This window comes from Marmota monax, unplaced genomic scaffold, assembly GCF_021218885.2.
Source record: "Marmota monax isolate L192 unplaced genomic scaffold, Marmota_monax_Labrador192_F-V1.1 WCK01_AAM20220418_F8-fsc00007, whole genome shotgun sequence".
NCBI classification, from domain to species: domain Eukaryota; kingdom Metazoa; phylum Chordata; class Mammalia; order Rodentia; family Sciuridae; genus Marmota; species Marmota monax.
Window position 1 is genome coordinate 18453776 of NW_026692781.1, and position 27973 is coordinate 18481748.

The 27973-nt window shown below is 33.6% G+C and overlaps 1 protein-coding gene across 1 annotated transcript in view; it reads left to right on the plus strand.

Moving 5' to 3' along the window:
• The window catches only part of Znf804a (zinc finger protein 804A), a 304351-nt gene extending 278619 nt beyond the window's left edge, over positions 1 to 25732 (plus strand). The window contains exons 3-4 of the mRNA XM_046447589.2: positions 19780 to 19910; positions 22087 to 25732. Of these exons, the coding sequence (XP_046303545.1) occupies positions 19780 to 19910; positions 22087 to 25327 (3372 nt within the window). The 3' untranslated portion in view covers positions 25328 to 25732. The remainder of the gene's footprint in view (positions 1 to 19779; positions 19911 to 22086) is intronic.
• The last annotated feature ends 2241 nt before the right edge of the window (positions 25733 to 27973 follow it).

A 27973-nucleotide genomic window follows, 5' to 3' on the forward strand; every position in this document is an offset into this window, starting at 1 on the left:
TCTTCTTTTATTTTAAAAAAAATGTTTTTAGTTTTTATTACTATTTTACTTTTTTTAATCCTTTTTTTCTGTTGTTGATCATATCAACGCTGTTGTTGTTTTACTTAGTTTTTATTTATTTATTTTTTCTTGTTTCTTGTTTGACCTTTTTTCTTTGTTGCAATGAGAGCTGAGCCTGGCACCTCACTCACATTGGGCAGGTGCTATGCTGAAGGGCTCCATTCCCAGCCAGCTGAGAGAAGGTGCACCTTGCTCCAACTGCAATGTAGTCCTTTGTGATTCTTTGTGGATAATTCAACTTAAAGAATCAGGGTTACAAAAGGCCCCAGCCAATAACATGTTCTCAATTAAGCACAGTTGGGGGGTTGACTAAAGGTTTGCTCCTGGATTGTGACCCCCATAGCAACATTAAAAATAAATAGTATAACTCTTGTGGGTAATTCACCTACCAGGGACCTCAGCCATCAAGTGTACCCATACTGCATTAGCCATACATTGCTGAATAGTCCAGAAGTATATGGCACAGAGAGGGAACTGTGGCCTTAACCCCTGCCTATTCACATGACACAACTGCACTATACCAGTAACTAAACCGAGGATAAAATCTTCAGGCCCATCAACAAATCAATAGCAAGTAAAGAGATTGAGTAATAAAAAATCTGTCAACAAACAAATACCTAGGTCTAGATGGATTCACTACTAAATTTTAGCAGACTTTTAAAAAATAACAAACATTAATGCTCCCTAAACTGTTTTCTATAAATCAACCCATTTAAATTCATTCTACAAAGCCAGTGTTACGCTGCTTGCATAACCTGATGAGGCCACATAACAAAGAGAGAGAGAGAGAGAGAAAGAAAGAAAGTTAGCTATAGATTAATACATCTAATGAATATAGATACAGAAATCTTCAATAAAATACTTGGAAATTCAATTTAGCATCACATTAAAAAACGAACACCATAATGAAGTTGGTTTTCTTCTAGGGACACAAGAATGGTTCAATATATGCAAAAGAGTGGAGAATTCATCATATAAACAGAATTGAGGATAAGAATCACATGATTATCTTAACAGATGCAGAACAAAAACACTTTGATGAAATTCAACAGCTCTTCATGATAAAACCCTGAATGAATTAGGTATATAAGGATCATACTTCAGGATTGGGGTTGTAGCTCAGTGGTAGAGTACTTACCTGGCACATGTGAAGCACTGGGTTTGATCCTCAGCACCACATAAAAATAAGTAAATAAAATAAAGGTATTATGTGCATTTACAGCTAAAAAATTTTTAAAAAAAGAATTATACTTCAACATAATAAAGGGTATGATAACCAGCCCAAAGTCAATGAATAAATGTGGAAAACTGAAAGTATCTCTTCTTAATACCAGGAGCAAGAAATGGGTGTCCATTCTCAATATTCAATAGAGTACTAAAAATTTTAGCTATATCAATGAGGCAAGAAAAAGATATAAAAGGAATGCAAGTAAGAAAAGAGGAAGTCAAATTATCCCTGATTGCTGATAACATAATTCTATACTTAGAAAACACTAGAGGCTCCATGAAACGATTCTGTGATTTGATAAAAAAAAAATTAGCAAAGTAGCAGAAAACAATATCAATATACAAAAATCAGTAACTTTTCTACACACTCATACATGATGAGACAGAAATTACCTCATTCACAGTGCCTCAAAAACAAAATAAGAAAAAACAAAACCAAACAAAAAGAACAAAACAATACAGAAGAATGAAAACAAGGCAAAACCCAGGAAAAACTCTAACAAAGCAGGTGAAAGACCTCATTATAAAATAAAAATATGAAAGAAAATAATTGAAGAACACATTACAAGATGGATTTATGAATTTGGAAAATTAATGTTGTTAATTTGGAAAATTAATGTTGTTAATGTTAATATATACTAACAAAAGCAATCTAAACATCAAAATTCCAAAGACATTACTCCCAAAAGTAGAAAAAAAGTAACCCTTCTAAAATGCATACTGAAACACTAAAGACTCTGAATAAACAAAGGAATCATGATCAAAACAATCAATGTTGAAGGATCACAACATCTGATTTCAAAACATACTACAAAGCCAAAGTAGCAACACCAGGGTATTATTAGCATAAAAACAGAAATGGCCACTAATAGAATGAGAAAGAACACACAAAAGAAAATTCAATTATCTACAACCAAATGATTCCTAATAAGGTATGAAAAATATACATTGGACCAAAGACAGACTTTTCCTCCACTGGTTTTATCTGTATAAGACTGAAACTAGGTCCCTATCTCTCACCTGTATAAACATCAGCTCCAAATGGATGAAAAATATTAATACAAAATCTGAAGCATAAAAACTTCTAAAAGAAAACATACAGGAAACATCTCAAGATATTGGGCTAGGCCATGATTTCCTAAATAGGACTCTAAGAGCTCAGGAAACAAATGTGAGAACTAATGAATGGAGTTACATCAAATTTAAAAGCTTTTGTGCGACAAAGGAAACAATCAGCAGAGTGAAGAGATGACCTGTAGAACTGGAAAATGTCTTTACCAAATATTCATCTGACAGAGGCTCGATATCATTTACAGTTAAATGAATAACTCAAAAAACAGCATCAAAAATAAATAATCAAATCAAAATATGAGTAAATGTTCTCAGCAGATCTAAAAAAAATCTACAAACTACCAATAAATGAAAATGCTTGTACCTTAGTCATCAGAGAACTATAAATCAAAAAACTGCAGTAGATTCCATCTCACTTCCATCAGAATGCCTGTTATAAAAAGAATAACAGGGTGGCATTAGACCAGATTATGCTAAGTGAAGCTAGCCAATCCCTAAAAAACAAATGCCAAATGTCTTCTTTGATATAAGGAGAGTAACTAAGAACAGAGTAGGGACGAAGAGCAGGAGAAGAAGATTAACATTAAACAGGGATGAGAGGTGGGAGGGAAAGGGAGAGAGAAGGGAAATTGCATGGAAATGGAAGGAGACCCTCGGGGTTGTACAAAAGTACATACAAGAGGAAGTGAGGGGAAAGGTAAAAATAATACAAGGGGGAGAAATGAATGACAGTAGAGGGGGTAAAGAGAGAAGAGGGGAGGGGAGGGGAGGGGGGTTAGTAGAGGATAGGAAAGGCAGCAGAACACAACAGACACTAGTATGGCAATATGTAAATCAATGGATGTGTAACTGATGTGATTCTGCAATCTGTATATGGGGTAAAAATGGGAGTTCATAACCCACTTGAATCAAAGTGTGAAATATGATATGTCAAGAACTATGTAATGTTTTGAACAACCAACAATAAAAAATTAAAAAAAAAAAGAATAACAGGGCTGGGGCTATGGCTCAGCAGTGGAGCACTCATCTCACATTGTGAAGCCCTTGGTTCAATCCTCAGTACTACATAAAGATGCATAAAATAAAGGTTTTGTGTCCATCTAAATAGATAGGTAGGTAGGTAGATAAATAGATATTTAAAAAAAAATAACAAATACTGGCAAAGATATGGTAAGTATTTATAGCCACTATGAAAGATGTGGAGAGAATTATTACAGACACTATGAAAAAGAGTATGAAGATACTCTTTTAAAAAACCTAAAAATTAAAATACTATATAATTTAGCCATACCACCCTAAGCATATATCCAGTGGAAATGAAATCAGCATACAAAAAAGAAATTCATACCATTATTATTGCAGCACAATTCATGCTACCTAATATGTAGAACCAGCTGAGGTACCTTTTAACAAATGAAAGGATAAATCATACACATTCAATGGAATATCAGTCTTAAAGAAGAATGAAATCTTGTCATTTGTATGAAAAGAAGGGCCTCATGTTGAGCTTAATAAGCCAGACATGGACAAGTACTATGTGTATTCTTTCACATATGGAAACTAAAAAGAAACACACACATTCACACTCACACACTTGAATGTAAAAGAGTGATTATTTAGAAAGGAGAAGGGGTTCTAGGTAGAAGTGGGAGAAAGGGAAGAGAAAATAGAGCAGAAACAAAGGTAAACAGGCATGATCTATGCATATATGTAAATGTCACAGTGAAGCCTATTAATTTGGACAACTAATATATGTAAATAATAATGAACAGAGATATGTATTCATACTTAAGCTGCTTTAATTCAAAATATTATTGATATCTATTTCTTCAAGCAATTATGCAACATGACTGAAGAATATTTTCATAAGAGTTTTTGTAAAAGTTTAGAAGATAAAGTCACTCCACCTCAGCATACTAAATTTACTGAGTGGGTAGTGTATTTGCTTTACACAGGTATTTTCTTGCCCATTTGATGGATGAAGAAATGATTACTATGGATCACAAACACAGAAAATGGTGGGATCAAATTTTATCTCTTGAAATATTCCCAAACACATAAGTTTTCCATAATACCATTAAAAATTCTTTTTTAAATAGATTCAATTTTAGAGACACAAGTTTATAGGGAAAGCTAAGATGAATAATATATCATCTTGGATATAGGTTGCAGAATTGAGGCCATTTTCTGGATATATCCCCAATTTCAATTTTATCTGGGGCAGTATCATTTACAGTTAAATGCTAAACATCTCAGCCTTCTGGAGATATCCTACATTTTCATGAGGAAAAGTGGCAGTAAATATAGATTTTTAAATATGTCTGGAATTCCTAGCAGTCTTCTGAAGCCCCTGTGAAAGCTGTGTTGTTAGTAGATTACATATTATCTTAGCCTCAGGTACAGTAAATGGCACTGTTCATGAGCCTTTTCCTCTCCAAGAAATTGAAGAGCATGTAATTTAGCCTTAGCTTATTACTAGATGGGACTACACAGAGAAACTATATGACCTTGGCAATTGTTCAGGTCAAACCAGTTTTCTGCAATGTAAAATGTCTCTTTATTTAAAAAGAAAGAGAGAGAAAACAACGTAGTAGTTTTAATGCTAATGTTTCTGCAAAGATCAGATACAAATAAACGAATTGGTAAGTAAAAAAAAAAAAAGATTTAAAAGGTCATTGTTGTTGTTTTTGTTTTGTATTCTGCTTTTTTTTTTTTTTTTTTTTTTTGCTTTTTCACATGCTTTTCCTCCTTTAATTCTGTATTCTCCCCACTGGAAATTTTGTTTGATGGTCTTGAAATCATATTTATTCATTTTGATTAACTAATTAATAATACTTATATAAAATCATAATTATATTAGAAAATGTGAGAAAAATTAATGCATTTTCTTCTTATAACATAAAATTAACCATAATCAAGTGTACAATTCAGTGGCACCTAGTACATATAACATGGTATAACCAACATTTTTATCAACTTACAAAACTTTTAATTACCCCAGAAATAACTTGGATTTTTCAATAGTCACTCCCCATTTTCTTACCCTCAGTCCCAAGAGACTACTAATCTTCTCTCTGTATCTATTCTTCAGTTATCGTGCCAATTTCATATAAATTGAATTGTACAATATGCAATCTTTTGTATCTAGCTTGTGTCCCACAGTATAATATTTTTGAGTTATATTACAATATACACTGCTTTTTATGTCCTTATTAATAATAGCCAAGTGTTTAAATATACCATAGTTTTGTTTCTTCATTATTAATAGGGATTTGGTTTGTTTCCACACTTTGTCTATGGAAAGTGGTACTGCTCTGGTCATTTGTGTACAAATGTTTGTTTGAATATCTATTTTTCAAACAGTTTTGGTACAAATATAGGAATAGAATTGCTGGGTCATATGGCAATTCTGTGTTTAAATTTTGAGGACCTTCCAAAATATTTTCAATAATTTCTATACTATTGTACATTTTCAAAAGTAATTAAAAGCCACTCAAAAAAGTGGTATGGGGGAATCTCATGAAAACAGAAGGGAGACCAGTACATTAAAGAGACTGGGGAAGAGAGGAGAGGAGAGAAAAGAGGAGTACTGGGGAATGAAAGTGACCAAATCATATAATTATATTTGTGTGTATGTACAAATATGTACAATAAATTCCACTATTTTGTATAAATATAATGCACCATTTTAAAAAGTTTAAAAAATTTCAGTTTCTCCATATTATTGCCAACATTTATTGCCCTGTATTTTTAAATTTTAGGCATCATAGTGAGTTTGAAATGGTATTCACTTGTGGCTTCAATTTACATTTACTTAATTACTAATTATGCTGAGCAGGTTTTACTCTATTTTTTCACCACTTGCATAACTTTTTAGAAAAATAGTTGTCCAAGTCTTTTTCCAAATTTAAAAAAATTGGATTGTTTGTATTTTGTTTATATATTGAGAACATTTTCTTTAAATTATATTATTTGCAAACAATTCTTCCATTATCTTGGTTGTATTTTCATTTAACTTGGTGATGTCCTTTGATGCACAAAATTTCTTAATTTTGATGAAGTCCCATTTACCTGTTTTTTTTCTTTTCTTTCAGACTTTAGTGTTCTGGGCTCAGAAACATTGCTATATCTGAGGTCATGAAATTCTAGGCCTATGATTTCCTCTGAGAGTTTTATAGATTGAGCTCTTAGTTTTAGTCTTTCAATCTATTTTTATCTGAGTTTTCTTGACAGTATGAGGTAGGTGTTCTAATAGCATTCTTTTGCAAATATCCTTTAGTTTTATTTTAAAAAGCTGCTCTGGCACGGGTTTACACCTCCCTGTTTATGAAGTTATCACTATAAATTATAATTTATGTATCACATGTACATTAGAAGTTTTATAATTTTGGTTTATATATTTGTTTTCAAATTACATAGGCGTCATAGAGGAGTTGCAAAAGAAATGCCATTATTTTGATTTTATATTTACCTGTGCACTTCTCTTTACCACTGTACTTTTTTTCTTTGTATGACTTCACATTACACCCTGTGTCCTTTAATTTCAGTCTTAAGGGCTTCCTGTAGCATTTCTCATAGGTTAGTTTACTTGAAACAAATCACCTGGCTTTGTTTATATGAACTATCCAAATTTTCCTTTATTTTCAAAAGATAGTATTTTTAAGTAGAGTATTTTGTGTTGGTATTCATTTTCCAGGTCTGGCACTGTAACAAGGGAGAATTAATATCCCATAAAGCTATCCTATTGTGTTTGGTGTGTGTGTATGTGGGTGTATTGGGAGTTTGTGTGTGTGTGTTCTTTGTTTGTGTGTATATGTGTGTGTGTGTGTACCCATGCATGCAAATACAAGGGCATGTTTCTGTGGAGGTGCCATACAGGCCTTTGGAAATTCCACTTCATCATTTTCACTCATGTCACTGAATAATAATTTCTAAACATTTAAAAAGAGGTTCAACTTCACTCTTAAGGCGAATTTGTTTCCAACAGTATATCCCTCTACAGCTTCCTCAGACCATCTGTAATTGTGGTCAAGATTCTGTTCTAGAATCATGGATTCAGACGCCATTTTGTCTACTATAAAAGAACATCACAGTCTAGGTAATTTATAATAAACAAAAACATATTGCCTACAGTTCTGGAGACCTGGGAAGTCCAAATTCCAGGAGCTGACACTTGACAAAAGCTTTTCTTGCTGCTTTGCCCCATGGTAGAAGTGTATAGAGAAGATGAGAGATAAGATAGAAGGGGGACAAACTCCCAGCTTTATTACAGAGCCACCTCTGAGTTAACAAATTCATGCCCATTACAATAACATTTATCTATTCAGTTTGCCCTCATAACCTAAACACCTCTGATTAGTGTCTGTTTTCCAACACTGTTGTAGTGGGAATTAAAATTCCAATGAATGTTTTTGGGGAGACACATTGAAATCATAGTACATGTTTTCCCTACCTTTAGACTCCTCAGGCTAATTTTATCCCAAATGTTCAAGCATCACCTTTGAGTTCCATCTCTGTGGCAGCCTGTGTCAGAATATCTGTTTCCTCAAAAGCTGTGAGACATAATTTGAAATAGCTATTGTATAAAGGTTAGCATGATAACCAAGCAAGCACTGCTCTCATTTCAGTGCCCAGAGGACACAGCTTTCTTTGGCATGGGCCATTCTGTCATGCATGCATTTTTGAATGATTACTCAACATTAGATTCTCTTAGAAGAATATAAGCAAACATCTCACATCCTGTCTAGCAAGATTTTTTGTTTTCCCATAGCAGTTCTGGGTTTTTAACATTCCAGTTATAATTTAATTACAGAGAGATGTGATCACATGAATGGATGTGGTAGTCTTTATGTCTCAGAAGCCCCATCTCACAAATAAGAACCAAATATCTTATAAAAGACTCTGAGGTCCTGGCCAAGTAATAATCCTAGTTTTCTCAAGTCTCACTTATCACTGCCTACCAAAAATTAATAAAGTCTTCACATTCTTCCCAGTCCAAATGCAATTTGAAGTTATTTGTAATGATAATTAAAGTTTTCTATTATAGAGTTGGTATTTCGCCTTTATTATATATTTAAGAAACAGAGCTCTTATTTTATACAGGGTGAAAATTCCTCTATAGATGACAAAACATCTGTTAATAGTTTACTCACAATGTCTTTAATAAATTATAACTGTACAAATTATTTTAAGAGTCAAAAAAATAAAAATAGATTTAAATTTATATAGTATATTTCCCACATACCAGTATTTCTACAGGATACATATATTATTTTCCCTTTATACTAAAGAAATAATAAAAATGTTAACCAATTCAGGTATATTTCACACTCTTAAAAATAAAATACATAAAAAATTTGCCAGATCAGTTTTATCCATTTTATTGAACATATTGACTTACTTGTGAATGTTCAAAGTTCTTGGAAATCTTTGGAACAATCTAGTTACTTATTAAGACAAATATATATGTTTGAAGATTTCACATAAGAGTAATTGTTGCTTCAGTTTTAAAATACATCACATTCTTATATTTCAAAGTTAAATTTAAGAATTCTTATCCAATTAATACATAATAGTAAGAGAAAAATGGAAAATGTTATATAAGGGAAAATAAAAGTAAAATATTCAGATTTTTCTTACAGAGAGAAAAAGGATTAGCAACTTGCATATTTTCCATCATTTTAATACTATTAATATAAATGAAGATACTTTTTATTATATTGTAAAAATATTGGCATATTCTTTTAAAAATAATAGCAGAATCCAAACATATCACAAATATTTGGTAACTTTTAACATTATTTGTAATAATGATAGCGTATCCTTATAAAGTTAGCTGTGATTCAACCATTCTTCAATTTCTGCCCATTCAAGTTGCTCAGACATTTCTAAAATAATAGTGTCAATATCTCTTACAATCAAGTTTCCATTGCTCTCCCTATACTGCTGAAGATCTTATTCAGATTTTTGTTAGCAAATTTTCAAAGCCTCCTATTGTAAAAAGAAGTTAATCACTGCCATCCTGTGCCAATTCAATTTGACAAGCATTCATGAGCACTTACAATGCACAAGATACTTCTGATCCAGCACTTAAGAAAATGAACTCAATGGTCGGAAAATCAGTTTTATACATAACACATACTGATTGCAAAAACTTTTATATTAGAAGGAGAATGAGGGTTTTGTCCACAAAAGGAACCTTGAGTTAATGGAATCTAAAGAATGAGAGGCCTTGGGGAAAGATATTGTTCAGATCTGATATGCCATTAAGAGATTAGATGCTTTTAAAGCCGCCAGGAGAAAAGTCCAAATGATACATATCCATCCGTGATAGTAATAGGAGAAGAACTTTAAAAAAAAAAAAAAAGAGTCTTCTACAGGATCACTCAGCATAATGCCATTGATTAAATAATGACTAGAAAGAAATTACACCTTGAAATGTGATAACATCCACTAGAATATTTTAACCTTCTTTGAAGAAGTATATTTGCTAACATTCTAATAGAACACTCTGCAGAGGCTCTTTCAAAGAGAGCTAAATTGATTCAGGAAATGGAGGTGGTGATTGAGTTGTAATATTTTGAGGGTATTATTCCTCTATAAGGTAAAAAGCATACTTAGATTTTTCAAGAGCCAATGAAAATAGTTCTTGATAGAAAAAACTCTCTAGGATTGAAAGGGAGTTTTATATTTGAGGAAACAATCATAATGAATATTATATTCATAGTGGATAACATTAATAGTGGATAATGTATTAAGTACAAAATATGAAACTATTAGAAGAATTAAAACAAAAATTAATATAGTTACTTATAATAGGAAACACACAATATAATTCTTATTACTCTAAATATATTTTATTTTGATACCAATTAACTTCATTTTAAAAGATGGCATTGGAAACATTTTTCTTAGAGTGTTAAGTATAGGAAGGAACTTTCAATATTATCTGAGAAGACAGAGGTCTCTTAATATGAAGAAAATTATCCAGGGATATGTCTACTAACCAGATATATAAGTTAAGAGTATTTTCAACTATAAATAAGAGAAATCTCAAAGTCTCTTTTGTTTTCAAACTATATAAATAATTACCTCAAGGCTGGTGCTGTAATTCAATGATGCTATTATGGACTGTGAACATTTTTATTTTTCTGTATTAGCACCTTGGCCTCTTCAAACTAATAGCATTCCATTATCTGCTACCTGTCTAGACTTACAATTATACATGGAAGGAACAGGATATCATGTTTAAAAAAAAATCAGAAAGTTTTTCTTCTCGTGAGATATTTTTAAAGGGATATCTACTTCAGAGACATCTGTTTACAATTCTATTAGTGGGGACTGTGTGACTTATCCACTTTTATTTACAAGGGAGGCTAGGACTTTTATTACTTTAATTCAGTGCCTTTTTGTCCTCACAAAAGGAATTTTGTTAATGAAATAGAACAATATAATTAATAATATGATAGGAACTTATAGTGTTAATTGCAAACATCATGAGTGGAGTACTCATCTTCTATTAGGGTTCTCCAGAGAAACAAAATCATTAGGATATATGTGTGTATGAGAGGGAGAGAGAGAGAGAGAGAGAGAGAGAGAGAGTTAGTTTAAGGAATTGCTGTGCACACTTGTAGGGGCTGACAAGTTCAGAATCTGCAGGAGAGGGTGTCAGGTACATACTCAGGGCGGAAATCTGAAGGTTGTCTAGAGATACAAGTTCTTCCTTTTTCAGAGGATCTTGCTGTTTTCTCTTACACCTTTCAATTGATTGAAAGAGGCTCACAAACATTATTACAAGTACTCTATCAACTTTCCTCAAAGTCATTTCATTGTTAGCCTCATCTAAAAAATACCTTCACAACAAAATCTAGCATTTGACTTTCTGGATCCCATGGTCTTCTCAAGGTGACACATAAAATGAACCATCACAAGTCTACCTTTGTTAACTTGGCACCTATATGCATCCCCTTAAACTATACTTCATTGCTAAAGAAACATAGTAATAAGGTGACACTGCCTAACATGGCACATTACCTTATGTACAACAGAAAACACATTAAGCCTTTCCTAAGAATAGTAGGCAAAGGTATCAGGTGATGTTCATTCTTGTCTTTAATATCATGTAACTTAAATATTATCATGCAAAATTAGCAATAACAAAACACTTATATTATTCAATAATCCTTTATGATAATGGGAAAATAAAAAAAGAGGATAAAATATATAAAAGTGACATAGATACAGTAGATATAGATAGATACAGGCACACACATACAAACACACCCACACACACATACCCACAGAGTTTGCCCTCTTTATCCATAGGCTACACAAAGCTGATATTTGTAACATCCTTCCTCCACTATCCATTTCTTTTTCCCTCCGAATGTACCTCAGCTGATCACAGCTCTGTATTAGATGAAGTGACCTGAACCTTTGTCCTAAAAGAACTGGGCCATTATTAGTCCTGCCTGAATAGAGTTGTAGTTTTCCTTTACTTCAATCACAGATTGAAGTAAATACGAAGAGATGCCCTCAGAGGTTACCTGTGTTTCACATATACTTCTCCTCCTTCTATTGTGGGGTAACAAGCCAATGTCTCTTGGAAATCAGAACCAGTATCTCCATCCAGCACAGTGATTCCCTCGTTTGTCTATCAATTCAGAGGCAGGAGGGGACAAAGTGACCAGATACATTCTTAACTTCTCATTCATTGGGATCATTAATAAGTCTCCTTGGAGAGTATTTCTCCTTTTGAAATCAAGAGCTCTAGGCCAGCAGAGAATAGAGTGTGGGATAGAGAGCATGGATTTTACTAGTTGATCACTAGGAGTAATAGGGAGTGGTGCCACTCTCAGGTTCACCCACAAACTGATCTCTTGAACCATGAGTCCCAGCTATGGAATTCATAGCACCATAGATTGGCCACTGATTCACAGCATCTACAGCCTTTTGGAGAATTTTGCTGCAATCCTGAAAGGTATCGCCATGTAGCCGGAGCTGTCCTGCATTTTCAAAACACTGTTCTGCTCTCTATCAAATTAACTACTTCAGGATGATGGGAAACATAGCAAGACCCAAGAATCCAATGAGTCTGGGCTCAATGCTGAGCATTATTTACTATGAAATGAGTTCTTTGATCAGGGAAATTCTAAGTGGAATATCACAATTTCGCATAAAGCATTCTGTTAAATGTGGATGGTAGGTTATTGAGCAGCATTGTGGACAGTGAGTGCAAATTCATACCCAGAGTAAATGTCTACTCCAGGAAAAACATAATATTACTCCTTCCATGATAGAAACTAGTTCAAAGCAATCTATCTGCAGCCAGGTAGCTGATTGATCATCCCATGGAGCTACATGATTAGTGGTGGTCTCTGCTGCTGGCCAAGGGCACACTCAGCAGTGATGGAGTCAGATCAGCTTTGGTGAGTGGAAGTCCATGTTGCTGAGCTCCTGCATAACATCTATCTCTACGACTGTGACTACTTTATTCAGAAGCCCATTAGGCAATGACATGTGTGACTGGAGAAGGAGACTGACCTGGCTCCATAGAACAGTCTCCTTTTCCTTTGATTGTTAAAATCTTCTCATCTGAGGTCATCCTTTGAGGAACACTCAGATAGGACATAAATATGTATAAATTTCTTTCTCAGAGAAGTCAGTGCACATACTCAGCCCTCCTTTTCACCAACGTTTCAATCATGTTCCTTCTGAGTCCCTACTTGTCCCGCAGGACACATCAACGTGGGCAGCGAACCTAGGTGGGGAGGAATGAAGGGACAAGAGACAGGAGAGATGACAGCAAGACAGGAGATCTGATGAAGCTGCAAACTTTTATTGTTCACACAGGGGTATTTATATGCTGGGGATGGGGAAGCTCTCTAATCAGCAATTGCTGGATGTGGGTGGTAAAACTGCCAGCTGCAGGGTGTCTGATGATCCTGATTACCGCAGGATGTTCCAGGGAGATAGGTAGCTGCAGGATGTCTCCCAGGGGGCTGTCAGGCTATTCTTTGAAGGAGAATTTCCTTCTAGTCCCTGACACCTACTAGCCACCTAGCATGTTGGTCTTGGCTCATGAATTGATGTATAATTTCATATCTGGCTATTTCTCATTTCAGGAGAAATGAATAATCAGATTCACTGTTTGAGATTCCACCCATTGGGAGGATTCACCTCCATTGTCCTTCAGGGATGTCCTAGAAAGGAGTTGTAGCACCCTTAGACAGTGCTTGCATCTCTTCTAGAACCATCTATAAACTATGTCCATGTTTCCCCTCCCTCTGTCAACTGTCACCTGCCCAGTGTTGTAATTTGGATAACTCTTCTTTCTCCACCCTTTATAAACTAGCATCTCTAGAGCATCAATGCAACCAACTAGGCATAAAACCACCAGGAGCAGTGATCAAAAATAAATGGCCTGCAATTCATATTACTTTTGCCCTGGTTATTATCTCTGGAGGTTTTCTTTTCCCTCCCTCCCTCCCTCCCTCCCTCCCTCCCTCCCTCTCTCTCCCTCTCTCTCTCTCTCTCTTTCTTTTTTTTTTCTCTATCTCCTTCCCTTCCTCCCTCCCTCCCCTCTTCTCCCCCCCTTTTCTCTCTCTTTTTCCTTGAAATATCATAATAGTTCATTCCTTACCTCCTACAAATTTTTGCTCAAATTTTCCCATCGCAATGTGATCTCCACTGGTGAAAATATCCAAAGCTGATTTCCAGTGTGCCTTGTCTTTTAAATGTAAACTGCTTCTCTTAAGTATAAACAAAACTCATGACTTGTTACTAACTAGATAAAATATGGAAAAGTAAGAGACGGTCTCACCATTGACTATGTTGCTTTATATACAATATTTTATGAATTCATCTTAACAAAATGGGAAAGGAGCTCTTCCTGCTGACTTTGAAGCCTCTGTTCCGGTGTAAGAGCTTGTGAAAAGTTCCTTAAGCAAGAGACTGTTGGCAGCCTCTAGTTGCTGAGTGTCCCTGAATGGTGGTCAGTAGGCAGTCCAGGCTCTCTGTCCTGCAATAAGGACCCAAATAAATTCTGTCAGAAACTCTAGGATTTTTTTTTCCTTGACAAGTTTTTAGATAAAAATATAGGCCAAAACCTTTATTGATCAAAGGATAGACATACTAACCCAGAGAAAATAAATGTGGATTATTTTAAGATAATGAATTTGTGCTAATTTGTTACACATACACACAAAAAACAAAACAAAACAACAAAAAAATACACCTTTTTCAATCACTATATTTGAAAATGCTGTCTCTTCCCTTACTGAGTTCCTAGTGGCTGTCTCTGCTTAACTTTGTTCTATCCACATCACTTTTCATTATGATTCATTCAACTAACATATTTATGTGGTTTTTATCTCTCTCTCCGTCAACTATGATGAAACTATCATGAAAAAGAGCAGAACATTTTTTCATCTTTGTCACAGCAACCGTGCTAGCATAGCACTTGACAAATAAATGGAGGCTACTCAATGAAGGGTAAATGAATACATGCATCACAGACAAACCATTCAGAGCTGCAGACAGCTTGAATAACATATAGCAGAGTAAATATAGAAGATCAAGGGCATGATTCAGGACATCCCAATTCCAATGTGACTCTACCACTTACAGTGACTCTGGACAACTTTGCTTGCCTTCAATTTTCTCAATTCTAAATACGAGTACTGTTATGTTTTGGATCTGAGTATCCCCCCAAAGCTCATGTGTTAGTCAATTCAGCCATGTTCAAAGGTGAGAAGATTGGATCACAAGGGTTCTGATCTCTTCAGGGGATTAATCTTTTTGATGGATTAATAATTTGAATGAACCATTGGAAGGTGGTAGAAACTACAGGTTGATGAGTGGCTGGGGGAAGTAGATCACTAGGGAAGTTACCTTGGGGACTGTGTCTGTCCCTGGACTTTTTTTTTTTTTTTCTGTTTCTCTTTTTCTCTGTTTTCTGGATGCCATGAGCTGAGCACCTTTCTTCCGCCGTACCCTTCCACCATGATTCTGCCTTACAGCCAGCTGACCATGGACTGAATCCTCTGAAACCATGACCCCCAAATAAATATTTTCTCCTGTAAGTTGTTTTTATCAAGTTATTTTGGATATAGTGACAAAAAAACTGAGGAACATAATATAAGCTTTGTCTACTTACATATTTATTTTCAGAATAAAACAAAGTAATGTATACAATAGTGCATAATCCATTTTAAGGAGCAATATTAATTCAAAATGAAGAAATACAGAAGATATTTTTTAGTGTCCCCATTAAACACAGGAATTATAGGCAAGAAGTTAACAATATAGCACTTAAGAAAAATGAGAGTTGTTTCTCAGGTTTGGGGATGATACATAGACTTCCATATGTTAGGAGGAATGTAAAAATGGTGTAAAATTATGGGCAACGGTTTGGAAAACAATACAAGTTTCAAAAACAGCACATGCACATATTTTATCCCAGAATTTTTACTTGTAGGAACCTGTCTTGTGACTGGGCAGGGTTAAAAAGCATAAATACAAGAATGTTTATGGAAGTTTAGTTTGTGGTTTTAACACAACATGGTTGACTTGACTGTTTAAGCACAAACTGGTGATCTAACATAAAGTTTTATGTTTTCTCGTTTGTTGGTTGGAATCTATGCTACTGCTCACCTTCACTCTTTCTCCTCGCATTGAATAACATTTTGGCCAGTCTCTCAACTTTATCTGCTACCCTGAAACCAGGATCTTCACAACACTTCCACTTCCTGGGTTTGCTGAGAACATATTTGAGGACTAATGTTGACATCCTGTGTTGCCCTGGTGACCTTAGGCTCTCTAAAGAACCCATCATGGGGCTGGGGATGTGGCTCAAGCGGTAGCGCGCTCACCTGGCATGCGTGCGGCCCGGGTTGGAACCTCAGCACCACATACAAATATGTTGTGTCTGCCGAAAACTAAAAAATAAATATTAAAAAATTTTCTCGATCTCTAAAAAAAAAAAAAAATTATAAAAAAATAATTAAAAAAGAACCAATCCTAGTAACTCAGGGAAAAAATAGAGTAGGCCCTCTGAGAAGATATCATATCAAAGAATATTGATCTACTATGCTTTGCCATTTTCTCATTGAATATATACAATACATATATTAAATTATATGTCATGGTTCATTACACTTTGTTTTGGAGTAGGATACTTAGACTATTTCTTCACATGATTTCTTTTTAATAATTTTTCTTATTTTAAAATTCTACTTAACTGAGATTCCTGTCTTGATATATATCACTAAGAATTTCTTTTGAGTTATTTTCAATAAATTGCTGGGGAACTTTTTGTAATATTGGTATTCCATAGACCTCACTCCATAAACCTCATGGGTATTGTCTTGTGTATTTATTTGCATGAAACTTAAATTATACTATTTCCATTTTGAATTCTTAAAAGAATTTATTTAGTTTCTATTATGTGTATTTCAGAATTAATCTCTATATAAAATATGATTTGGATTTTGGTTTTGCTATAAAAACTTATATGAAAGTATATCAACGCTGGCAAATTATGACCATAACACTCTCCAAATTGTTTGTTCAGGTCTCTAAGCTCTGCAATTGAATATTACCAAAATGTCACATGAGCTGGTTAATCCTAATATCAAGAAGTGTCAAGTTCAGAGAAGTATGTGTCTAGATATGATAAAGATTAGCAGTATCAAGTGGATGTAGCTCTGCACTTCTGGACAAGCTCTGCAATCCTGACACAGGAACACTTTAAACACACACCATTTTCAAAATCAGCATTTGGGCAGAGGCCTCAGTTATGTCTATAAGCCAATCATACTAATGCTAAGATAACAGTATTGACATTTCAAAATGGCACCCTGGTAGTCATCACTGTGTCAATGCAACTAGATTAATTCAAATCACAGTGATTAATTTGAAAGAGTAATTCATAAAAGTCTTGGCACTTCCTATAATTGCTTCAGAATGGAAGCTTTGCTTTTCGTTAGAAACATTTTACTTTTATTAATAAAATGTAAACCCACTAATTGTAACATTATATTATTACGTGTATCTTATTTATTATACATGTATATATGTGTGTGTGTATATATACATGTATATATATGTGTATATATATATATATATATGAAATTAACTTTTATTAAAAACTCTAAAGTCTACCTTCCTTGTTTGTTGCTTGCAGCTTCCCAATAAAATACTATTTTATAAAAGATTCTTTGTTGATTCACTCTTCCATTAGTATTGCAACTTTTTGACTCTGTGCCACTTAGCACATTTCATGCAATGACAGAGAGTATTTCTCAGTAAAGGAAATATAATAGAAACATATAACAAATAAGATCTCCCATGATTTGACTAGACAATTATTTATCCATTCTTATCACTTCTGCACATATACTCCACTCTAGCCATATTTCCCTACATAGATATGTTTTAGAAAATGCATGTTCTTGTTTCTGTTTGTACAAAACAGTTTATTTTTCCTGGTAATACCCTTCCATCTCCAATGTCTAACCTTTCTTCCTCAGGCTATTGCTGCGAATTGTTCAAGACAGAACTCAGGCATCACCTTTCCTTAGTAGCCCTCCTTGTTATTTTTAGGACATGCCTGTCTGTTTTTAGGCACAGTAACACTGTAAGAATATCCCAAAAAGGGATTGCTAACATTTTCAGGGTATGATCTCTTCTTATTTCTGCATCGTATACATAAACACATTCACACACTTGCCCTCAGGTACTTTTAAAGATTTAAAGACATATTCTATGATCATAAAAATATTATTTAAAAAATCCTAAACATTTAACAGAGTAACTGTTGCTAATGCTCAATAATTGTTTATTGAGTCTATGTAAAGTTTTAACAAATATAAATGACCAAAACTATAAATTCTTAAAACTGAGAAGTAAACTTTTCTTGAGTTATTATGCTTTAAATCCAGATCCGGTTTTAAGATAAAAATAATTTATGTACATTATAAAGTTGTAGCTAGTTTTATTAGTCATATTGATATAATGATATCAATGCTCTACTTTATATGACATATTTGTTCAATTTACACATTTATGACATGGTTTATCCTTTGTCAAATTCTACTTTGCAAAATCTCCTTTTGTACTGATGTGTCAGTGTAAATGAATGTAAAAGTCTCAAAATTAACTTTGTATAATTAAAAATAATTCAACAATAATCACACAGATGTAGATAAATAATAGATACTTAAATATATATACACATGTATCTTCTATAAATTTAAATATTAGAAATTATTTGAAACTGAAGTTGTGTTTATGCTCGATGTAAGTGGTACAGTCAGAATCCAGTTATAATCCAGGATCACCAGGAGTCTAATGTTATTTAATCAGAATGACTAAATTTTTCTTAAGATTAATAGAAAATTCCTAATTTTGAGGATATAATAAATTCACTTAATAACAAATATTTATTTAATAGGCATTTTAATATATTTGGCATTATTCTAAGTCCCTGATACACATCAGTGTATATGTACAAGACATTTATTAAAACTGTATTCATAATTTCATCAAAATGTGACAAGTGTATTTTTTAATTTTCTTAGAATGCTGGTCTTAGACTGACATATCACAATTAACATAGGAACATAAAACATCAGGGGAAAATACTCCTTTAATAATTTTAAAAACTGTACATCATCTCCATGAAAGATCATAGTGAAAATATCTGGGGTGGAAGACCACTTTGATTTCCCTTAAATCATACTACATATATGTCTTGTCTATCAACTGTGTTCAACTCTGTATGCTCTTTTTCTAACATTCAACAAAGAAAATAAGCTCCTTTAATATAGATGAAGAACACTGCCCAAGGGAACAAGAACCCTTAGAAAACAATATTAATTTTCTTCCAAGGTCTTGAGTTATTTGGGAAATGTGTCTGATATTTGAGAGAAGGTACTCGTTTATATCATATCATAATTTGCCTTATGAACTAATATAAGACATTCACTCTTAGAAAATATGAGAAGGACCAGATGACTTTTTAGTATAGAGCACATCAAAATATAAGGGATTTTATTATATATAATTGAAATATACAGTGAATTGAAGTTGTATGAAACTTAAGAGTTTGTAAGACTATAAAATGCTTCATCTAAATTTGGCAGAGAAACTTAGCAAACAATAATCAATATGAAGAGAAGAAAATTACATTTCATATTTACCTAAGCTACAGATATACTTTTTGTTGTAATGTAGCAATAAGCTTGTACACTTTCACAAGCCAAGGTGGAAGAAAATATTTTTTTAAAAAAATGGGTTGTGATGATTATTGTTTTCCTTTGATGAGGTAAAAAAATGTTACATTGGGAAATTCCAACAGCACTAGAACTTTAAAATTGCCATAGACTCAAATACTATTAATCATTTCCATTTTTTTAATAGAGACTCAAAGAACTGAAACAAAGGGAATTTGCTCGAAATGTAGCATCTAAATCCAGAAAAGATGAAAGAAAACAGGAAAAGGCACTCCAACGTCTGCACAAGCTGGCCGAGCTAAGAAAGGAAACTGTATGGTGCGTATGAAATGAAATGTGAAGTTTTCTTAAAACATGACCAAAAACCCCCCCCAAAAACTTGGGGGAGTTAGAAATAAAGGGCACAGTCTATTTATTTCTGTACCCAGAATAAAACACACATGTTTTCATGGACTTCTGTAGGCTGTAAACAGTCATTTGAATTTGAATTTTATGCAAACACCTGTTTAATGCACATTTCGATAAAAATGCCAAAGTTACTATAATTTTTGTTTATAAAAAAGTAGATTCATATTATGTTGCAATTTAAGCTATCTGGATTGAAAGCTATCCTATTTCTTGGTGAAATTCAAAACATTTGATTGAAGAAGAGAGTAAGAGACTGTCTATGACCTTTTTTGCAAAGGGAGTTTTGGAGGATCTTATTTTTTAAACAAAATTTTGGAGAACTTTTATTTGAAATTTTCTTTGACATTTAAAAAAAAAGGTCAGGAAGATGCTCTGCACATCAAAAGCAGATCAAAATTAGTTTCACTGTGAATAAACTATAACTGGACTGTTAGAAGTTTGCAACTCTTAAACTTTGGCCTGCTTCTCACAGTGAACAACTATAAGATGTCAAAAGTATCATTATATAGACCTCACAATCCCAGCCAGGGCAATGTTATTAAAAGAAGACCACTTTTAAAAGTGTGCTTTTTTCCCCTCCTGATAAATAAAACTTCTCTTGTTACTGTCTATAACAAAGTTATTTTATAACAAATGTATTTTATACTGAATGAAATTTGCTGATGTACCAAAACATTTTCAGGCATGCCAGAATTTGGAAAAAAAATCATTAAAATAAAATTTGAACATATTTAGAATCCTATATGAATCCTATATACATGGGCACATGTATATATTTTATATATATATATATATATATATATATATATATATATATATATATATATACACACACACACACACACACACACACTAACCAAATATGTGCTTTTTACCAAAATATATATACATATATATCATAAGTTAACCAGATAGCTTTTACTAATATATATTTATTAATACACATACACACATGTATATATATGTGCATATATATATGTATATATATATACATATACATATACTAACCAGATATATGTTTTTAATCTATGAGAGGATAAATGGAAAATTATAACATTTGAAGTAAATATTATAGAGAACCATGGAACTTATGTGATTTAATGTTCTAGAAATAATATTTGCAAACAGGCATAATTTTATCATTAACTCTGTGCTTCTAAAGATGTGCAAATAGAAGCTGCTACTGCTGTTACTTAGTAGCAGATAAGGAAGAGTACATTATATTGGTAATTACAGAAAATATCCCAATAAAAATGTTTGGTCATTTATAACTTCCCCAAAACTAAATTTTTAAAATAGCCAGGAAGATTCTGCACAAGATGGAAGGATTTCTAATATTTATGTGCTGACCACATAGATTTTTTAAAATCAATGTTCACTATTTATGGCATACTGTAATGCCAAATAAATACAATTCACATCTTTAAAAAGTGGTCTTTTGTCCTGCATTACTGTATACTATGATGTAACTTACAATTTCATGATAATTTTAATATTGAGCCTAGCAACAAGCTATCATTAAGACAGTAATATTTCTTAGATATCTTTGCATGACAGCAAACCACTTGGACCATGGTAGGTTCTGAGTGAATGCTGTTGAACTGAATTGTTAAATCAAATTCTCAGCGTTTCTAAGGTCATGATTGTGTGATTTTTCAATTTCTTTCATATTTTTCATAAAATATCAATAAAGTCAACTATATAACATCAATAAATTCAACTATTTGTGAATTAAAAATAATTTTACTTTAAGGAGTTTTGTAACACTCCAAAATGTCACTGAATAGGATGTGGAGGTGGAAAATCTTGGACAAGAAGCAATGCTCTGAGAGCACAGGAGTGTCTGAGACATTGCTCTTTTTACTGTAAGAGTTTATAAGACATATTTCCTAGTTATCCCAAACAATAACCAATAGCTAAGAGCTACTGTGACAGTGTGGAAAGCAATTGCAGCATATGAAAATAATTCTTGCAATAATTTAAAAATAAAATTATATATATTTTAATGACATTTCTAAGATTTAAGAGTCTGAGTGTTTTTCCTTCGAAGTGTCCTATTTAACGTACATTTGGTTTCTTTTTGTAGTGCTCCTGGAAGTGGCCCCATGTTCAAGTCAACAACTGTTACTGTGAAAGAAAACTGTAATGAAATTGCTAAAAGAGTTGTGGATTCAGCTAACAACCAGCAAGATTTCAAATATACTTTGATCCACAATGAAGAAAATACTAAAGATGTTACCACTGTTGCTGCAGATCCAGAAAGCACAAATAATTATACAGCAAAAAATAACCAAGTTGGGGATCAAGTCCAGGGAATTCACAGACACAAAATCGGCTTCTCTTTTGCATTTCCAAAGAAAGCATCTGTAAAGCTGGAGTCCTCAGCTGCAGCCTTCTCTGAATACAATGATGATGCCTCTGTGGAGAAAGAATTTAGCAGAAAAAGTAGATTTGTCCCCAGCACTTGTCATCTTCAACTATCTTTACCAACAGATGCGCTTTTGAGTTCTGGGGAAAAAGCTAACTCTTTTCATCCACCAGAGGCAATGAGCACTGAGAAAGAAATTGCTCAAACTCAAGAGATGAAAGAAGTTTCTAATGAAAAAGACACATTATTATTACCTTCATTTTGCCAGCTTCAACTCCCTTTTACTTCCAATGCAGATGATTGCCAAAATTCAGTTCCATTAACAGATCAAATATCACTCGAAGATGTTAGTATTAATGAAGGCATACCTGTGAGTGACAATAGTTCTGAGTTGTTAGGAAATCAATCCACAGTTTTCGAAATGTCTAAGGATTGTATATCTGTGCAAGCTATTACAGAAGAAAACATTAAGGATAATGGTTCACCCTCTATTGAAATTGAAAATAAAAATGGCTCTGAGATACTGGACCCTTCAAATACTGAAGAGGGTAATACAATCTTACATAAAAAAGTAGATCTATATAAGAGACCATGTGAGCCCTTTGTACCTGTACTCAACAAATGTGGATCAACAGTTCTTCAGTGGCCATCAGAAATGCTGGTTTACACAAATACTGAGCCATCGATTTCTTATAGCTGCAATCCTCTCTGTTTTGACTTTAAGTCCACCAAATTAAAAAATAATCTAGATAAGAATAAGGTAACCTTAAATGACCTTTCTTCTCAGCAGAAGGGAGAAGACTTTTGCAAGAGGTCAGTTTCTGATTGCAAGGATACATCGCTTACAGAAATCACAGATTGTGAAATTGGTGACAGCAAAACTGAATACACACAAGTCACTCCTCTTTTAGCTGATGATACTCTTCCCAATAGTTGTGAGTCTGGAAAACATGAGAATATGGGTCAGATGTCTAAAAATATTTCCTGTGGGACAAGGAAAACAGAAAAATATCATTTTACTAGAAATCAAATAAAGCATGACACTATGAATGAGAAATGCAATAAAATACGGTTGAAAGACACTCATGAACATTGGTTCCATAAAAGTAAAAGAAAGAAAAAAAGGAGAAAATTATGTCAGCATCATCATGGGCAGAAAACCAAAGAATCAGAAAGTCACTGCAAAATGGAAATGGAAAATAGTTATCCTGATAGAACTAGGAAAAATCCACTGGAACCAATTTCAGAAAGACAGTATTTAGCTGCAGGGCAATTATTAGACTCACATAAGTTACCTGAAAAAAAGCCTAAGTCATCATCTACATACTTAAATGAAAATGAAGAAATATGTAAAACCTGGAATATCGAATATAGTAACAGTGATACCATCAGTTCTAAAAACCATTGCAAAAAGAACACAATACTTTTAAAAGGACAATCACATCCAACAATGATATATTCTGGGAAGCATAATTTAACATACTCCAGAACTTACTGCTGTTGGAAATCCAGACTGTCAAGCTGTAGTCAGGACCACAGATGCATAGCTCTTCAGAAAAACACAGAGTGCGTGAGTCAGAATCAGCCTGTTAAGAGAGGTTACAATTCTCTCATGAATGAATCAGAAAGATTCCATCGAAAACGTAGACAACATTCGTACTGTTATTCTTCAGATGAAAGTTTAAATCGACAGAATTATTTACCAGAAGAATTTTTGAAGCCAGCAAGAGCTTCAATTGCTCCCTGTAAGCCTAAAAAGAAAAGAAGGAGAAAAAGAAGCAGATTATACACTGGAGGTGAACCTTTGGAAATCAAAGAAAATACAGATTATTCCATGAAAAGGAGCTCTTCTTTAAGTCATCCAGATGGGATAATGAGTGAGGGGAAAAATGAAGAAATAAAACCACAAGAAGTTGCAAATATTGAAAGGAACTCAGAACAACCAGACCAAGGAACAAACAAATTGATTTTTCATCCTAGCAATCTCTTGCCTTCTGAAACCAATGATGAAACTGACCAGTTAGTAGCAGAGGCCACTTCTATTGAACTGTCAGGGGTTTCCAATGCTCCTACCACATCTGTCTATGTAGATAGTGCCCCAACAAAAGAAGCAATTGGCAATGCTTTGCCTGAACACAAAGAAAGAAGTGAGACTACAAATATTAATGAAAAGCAAATTCCTTTCAAGGTGCCTAATATCGAAAGGAACTTTAGACAGTCACAGCCTAAATCATACCTTTGTCATTATGAATTGGCTGAGGCCCTTCCACAAGGAAAAATGAATGAGGCATCAACAGAGTGGCTGTGTTATAATTCAGGAATACTTAACACACAACCACCACTACCATTCAAGGAAGCACATGTCAATGGTCATACCTTTGTAACAACAGAGCAAATCCTGGCTCCATTAGCTTTACCAGAACAAGCATTATTGATCCCACTAGAAAACCATGACAAATTCAAAAATCTACCGTGTGAGGTCTACCAGCACATTATACAGCCAAACATGCTGGCCAACAAGGTCAAATTTACTTTTCCTCCAGCTCCTCTCCCTCCCCCGAGCACACCTCTGCAGCCTTTGCCTTTGCAGCAGCCCTTATGTTCTACCTCTGTAACCACAATCCATCACACTGTTTTGCAGCAGCGTGCTGCAGCTGCTGCAGCTGCCGCTGCCGCAGCAGCTGCAGGAACCTTTAAAGTGCTTCAACCACATCAACAGTTTCTTTCCCAAGTCCCAGCTCTCGCCAGAACATCTATACCTCAGATCTCAGTAGGAACAGTAGGACCCAGGCTTTGTCCTGGGAACCAACCAACTTTTGTTGCTCCTCCTCAGATGCCAATCATTCCAGCTTCAGTTCTTCATCCTAGCCATCTGGCTTTCCCGCCTTTGCCTCATGCGCTCTTTCCTTCACTGCTTTCCCCACACCCAGCTGTCATCCCTCTGCAACCCCTCTTCTAGTCATTACCATAAACAGGAAAATAAAATACATTAAAACCATGACTATATGCGTGGGAATTCATCTCAATGAATAATTGGATGTATAACTGATGATAAAAACCTGGCCAAAATATGGCCTTATTGATTTCAATTCATTTACTGTAAGTGTAATGATGCAAATAAATTCTTAAGTTTCTGATATATAACATTATTAAAGCACTGAATAGTTTGAAAATCAATACAATATATGCTGTATATTAAAATGATGTCTTAAGAGTATGTATAATGTACATAAAATATATTTATAGTACTGTAATTTATGTTATAAAGTATGCTCTCCAGTTTTTATTTCTAATCTTTGTGTATTTGCACCTATTTAACATTTAGACAAAGCTGATGGCACTATGTTTTGTACCATGTTCCTTGAAACTGTAAATTCAGTGAAAAATACTCTTGCAATAAATTTTTGTTAACTATTTAAGTAAATCCAACTTTGGTTTTTAGGTGGTTTTCACTATTTTCAGAGTGTGAGTAACAGGTCGTATTCTATTTACATTGTTTCTTCAGTCCAGTTACATCACTGAATCTCCAAGGCCCAACAAAATATCTTTGGAGCTCTGTCAATTCTTGACATCCAGTTCTTGGATGTCACCATCTATCTGATTAAGTATAACAGAGGGACCACTTGTTTTTCTCTTTGTTCTGATATTTTTTTATAATTTGCTATATTTCTGGGCCCTCTAATTAGACAATAAGCCATGAAAATATATGCTCAGGTAATATTAGTATTTGAAAGGTTAATAATTCAAAAACTTGCAAAATAGGTTGTATCCACCCAGGAATTCTCATATAGAAGTGGCAAATAACCAAATAAGTGTGCATATAACATTTTGAATATTAAAATTCTCAAACATATCATGCTCATTTTCAAATGTAACAGGAGACGTGAGAATACTGCATGGATTGTTTCAATTTTAACAATTTACTATTTATTACATAACTTCCTGAATAGAATGACATAAACATAATATATATTTGATATGCTCTTAATTGGGAATCTGGAAGTGGAATAGAGGAAAAAAAAATAATCCTTCCTTCTGCAAAGCTTTCTACAGCTCGTGTTTTAATCCCATTTCCAAATCAGCCAAGAATAATTAGAATTTTCATCAACTTTCCAAATCCTGCTTCATTATTTCTGCAGTATTCTTTATTCAATTGCTCAACACTTTAATAATTTTTCAATAGAAAACCAGGAAATATTATACTATTCCTAAGGACATTACTAGTATTTGCCTTTTCCAGACCATGCAATCCCATAAAACAAAAATCTCCATCCCTTCTTGAATGGGATCACCTCATGAGGTGCAAATGTTAGAGGATTAGAGTAGCTGGGTAATGAACATTAGGTAGCTCAAGAGAGCTCCTTGTAAGGAAGAGCAATTTTGTAATGGAGTTGATCTGAGGAAATGTTATTATGAGGAAACATTAATCTATATGAAATGAAATATATTAATAATTTGGAACATAAAATTATATTCCATATCATAAAACTCAGTATTGAGTTTCATTTTAGCAGAAGATAGGGAAAAATCTGGGCCATTTACTTTCATGATAATCTGTCATAATGATCATTGATTTATATATTCTTTTGAAAAATGCTTGTGAAAAACTGAATTCACCAGTTTATGATTGATAAATAAGAAGATAAAAATAGTAAGGAAGTAATTCCATTTCAAGTGCTTTATGATAATACATTCCAAAAATGGAAACTTAAATTGGAACAGATAATTTTTCCTCAAGCACAATATTTGAAACTTTCTTTGAAGATAAAGTAGAAGGAATATCTACTGGGAAATGCTGACCCAGTTTGTTTTTAATCTGTCAAAGCAGAATTGTTCTTTCTGCCATTAAAAAATCAAACCAAGATACTACATTTAAAATATGCAGATTTCCTCTTTTTTTCATCATCTTCTGACTATTATCCTGATTGTTCATTTCTTATCTCTTATTTTTATCCTATAATTTTTTTCTTTATCCATTTTATTTTTAATTTCATTGTAGACATCATTTGGGTATATGTTGTGTTTTCTCGTTTTTCTCTCTATTATTATTTTTTCCCTCAAATTATGTGGATAACTTATTTTTTGATGCTGTTAAATAATATGGCTAGACATGCTTTTTAGTTGTAACATAATATGTTTGATTTCGAGTTATACAATGGAAATCTCAAGAAACTATGAGGAAGAAAGTTCTTAGTTAAGATTAATTGAAACTGAGCTTGTTAGATAAAGTAATTGTTTCCTCATGGATATCAATGTCTGAACAAGAAACTTGTTAATTATCAAAGCCATTCTGGTCATAAATTTTTCTAGATATTTTACACCTTCCTAAGATATTATTCACATGGTCTGGACATTCCCTATGTGTTAGAAACTCAAAATGAATGGACGATGAAGCACTTATTCATCTATTCTGATAACACTAACCCCAGAATCATGGGAATTAGGTCAATGAGCTACAGGCCAACAATGAACACAATAATGAATAGGGGGGTCAGGAAGGAGTCATCAGAAAACTGGGCTGTTAGAGGACCACTGGTCAAGCACATTAGTGGCAGCAGGAGTCAAAGCAGTAGGGCAGGCATATTCTGGAAGCTCACTGGGACAC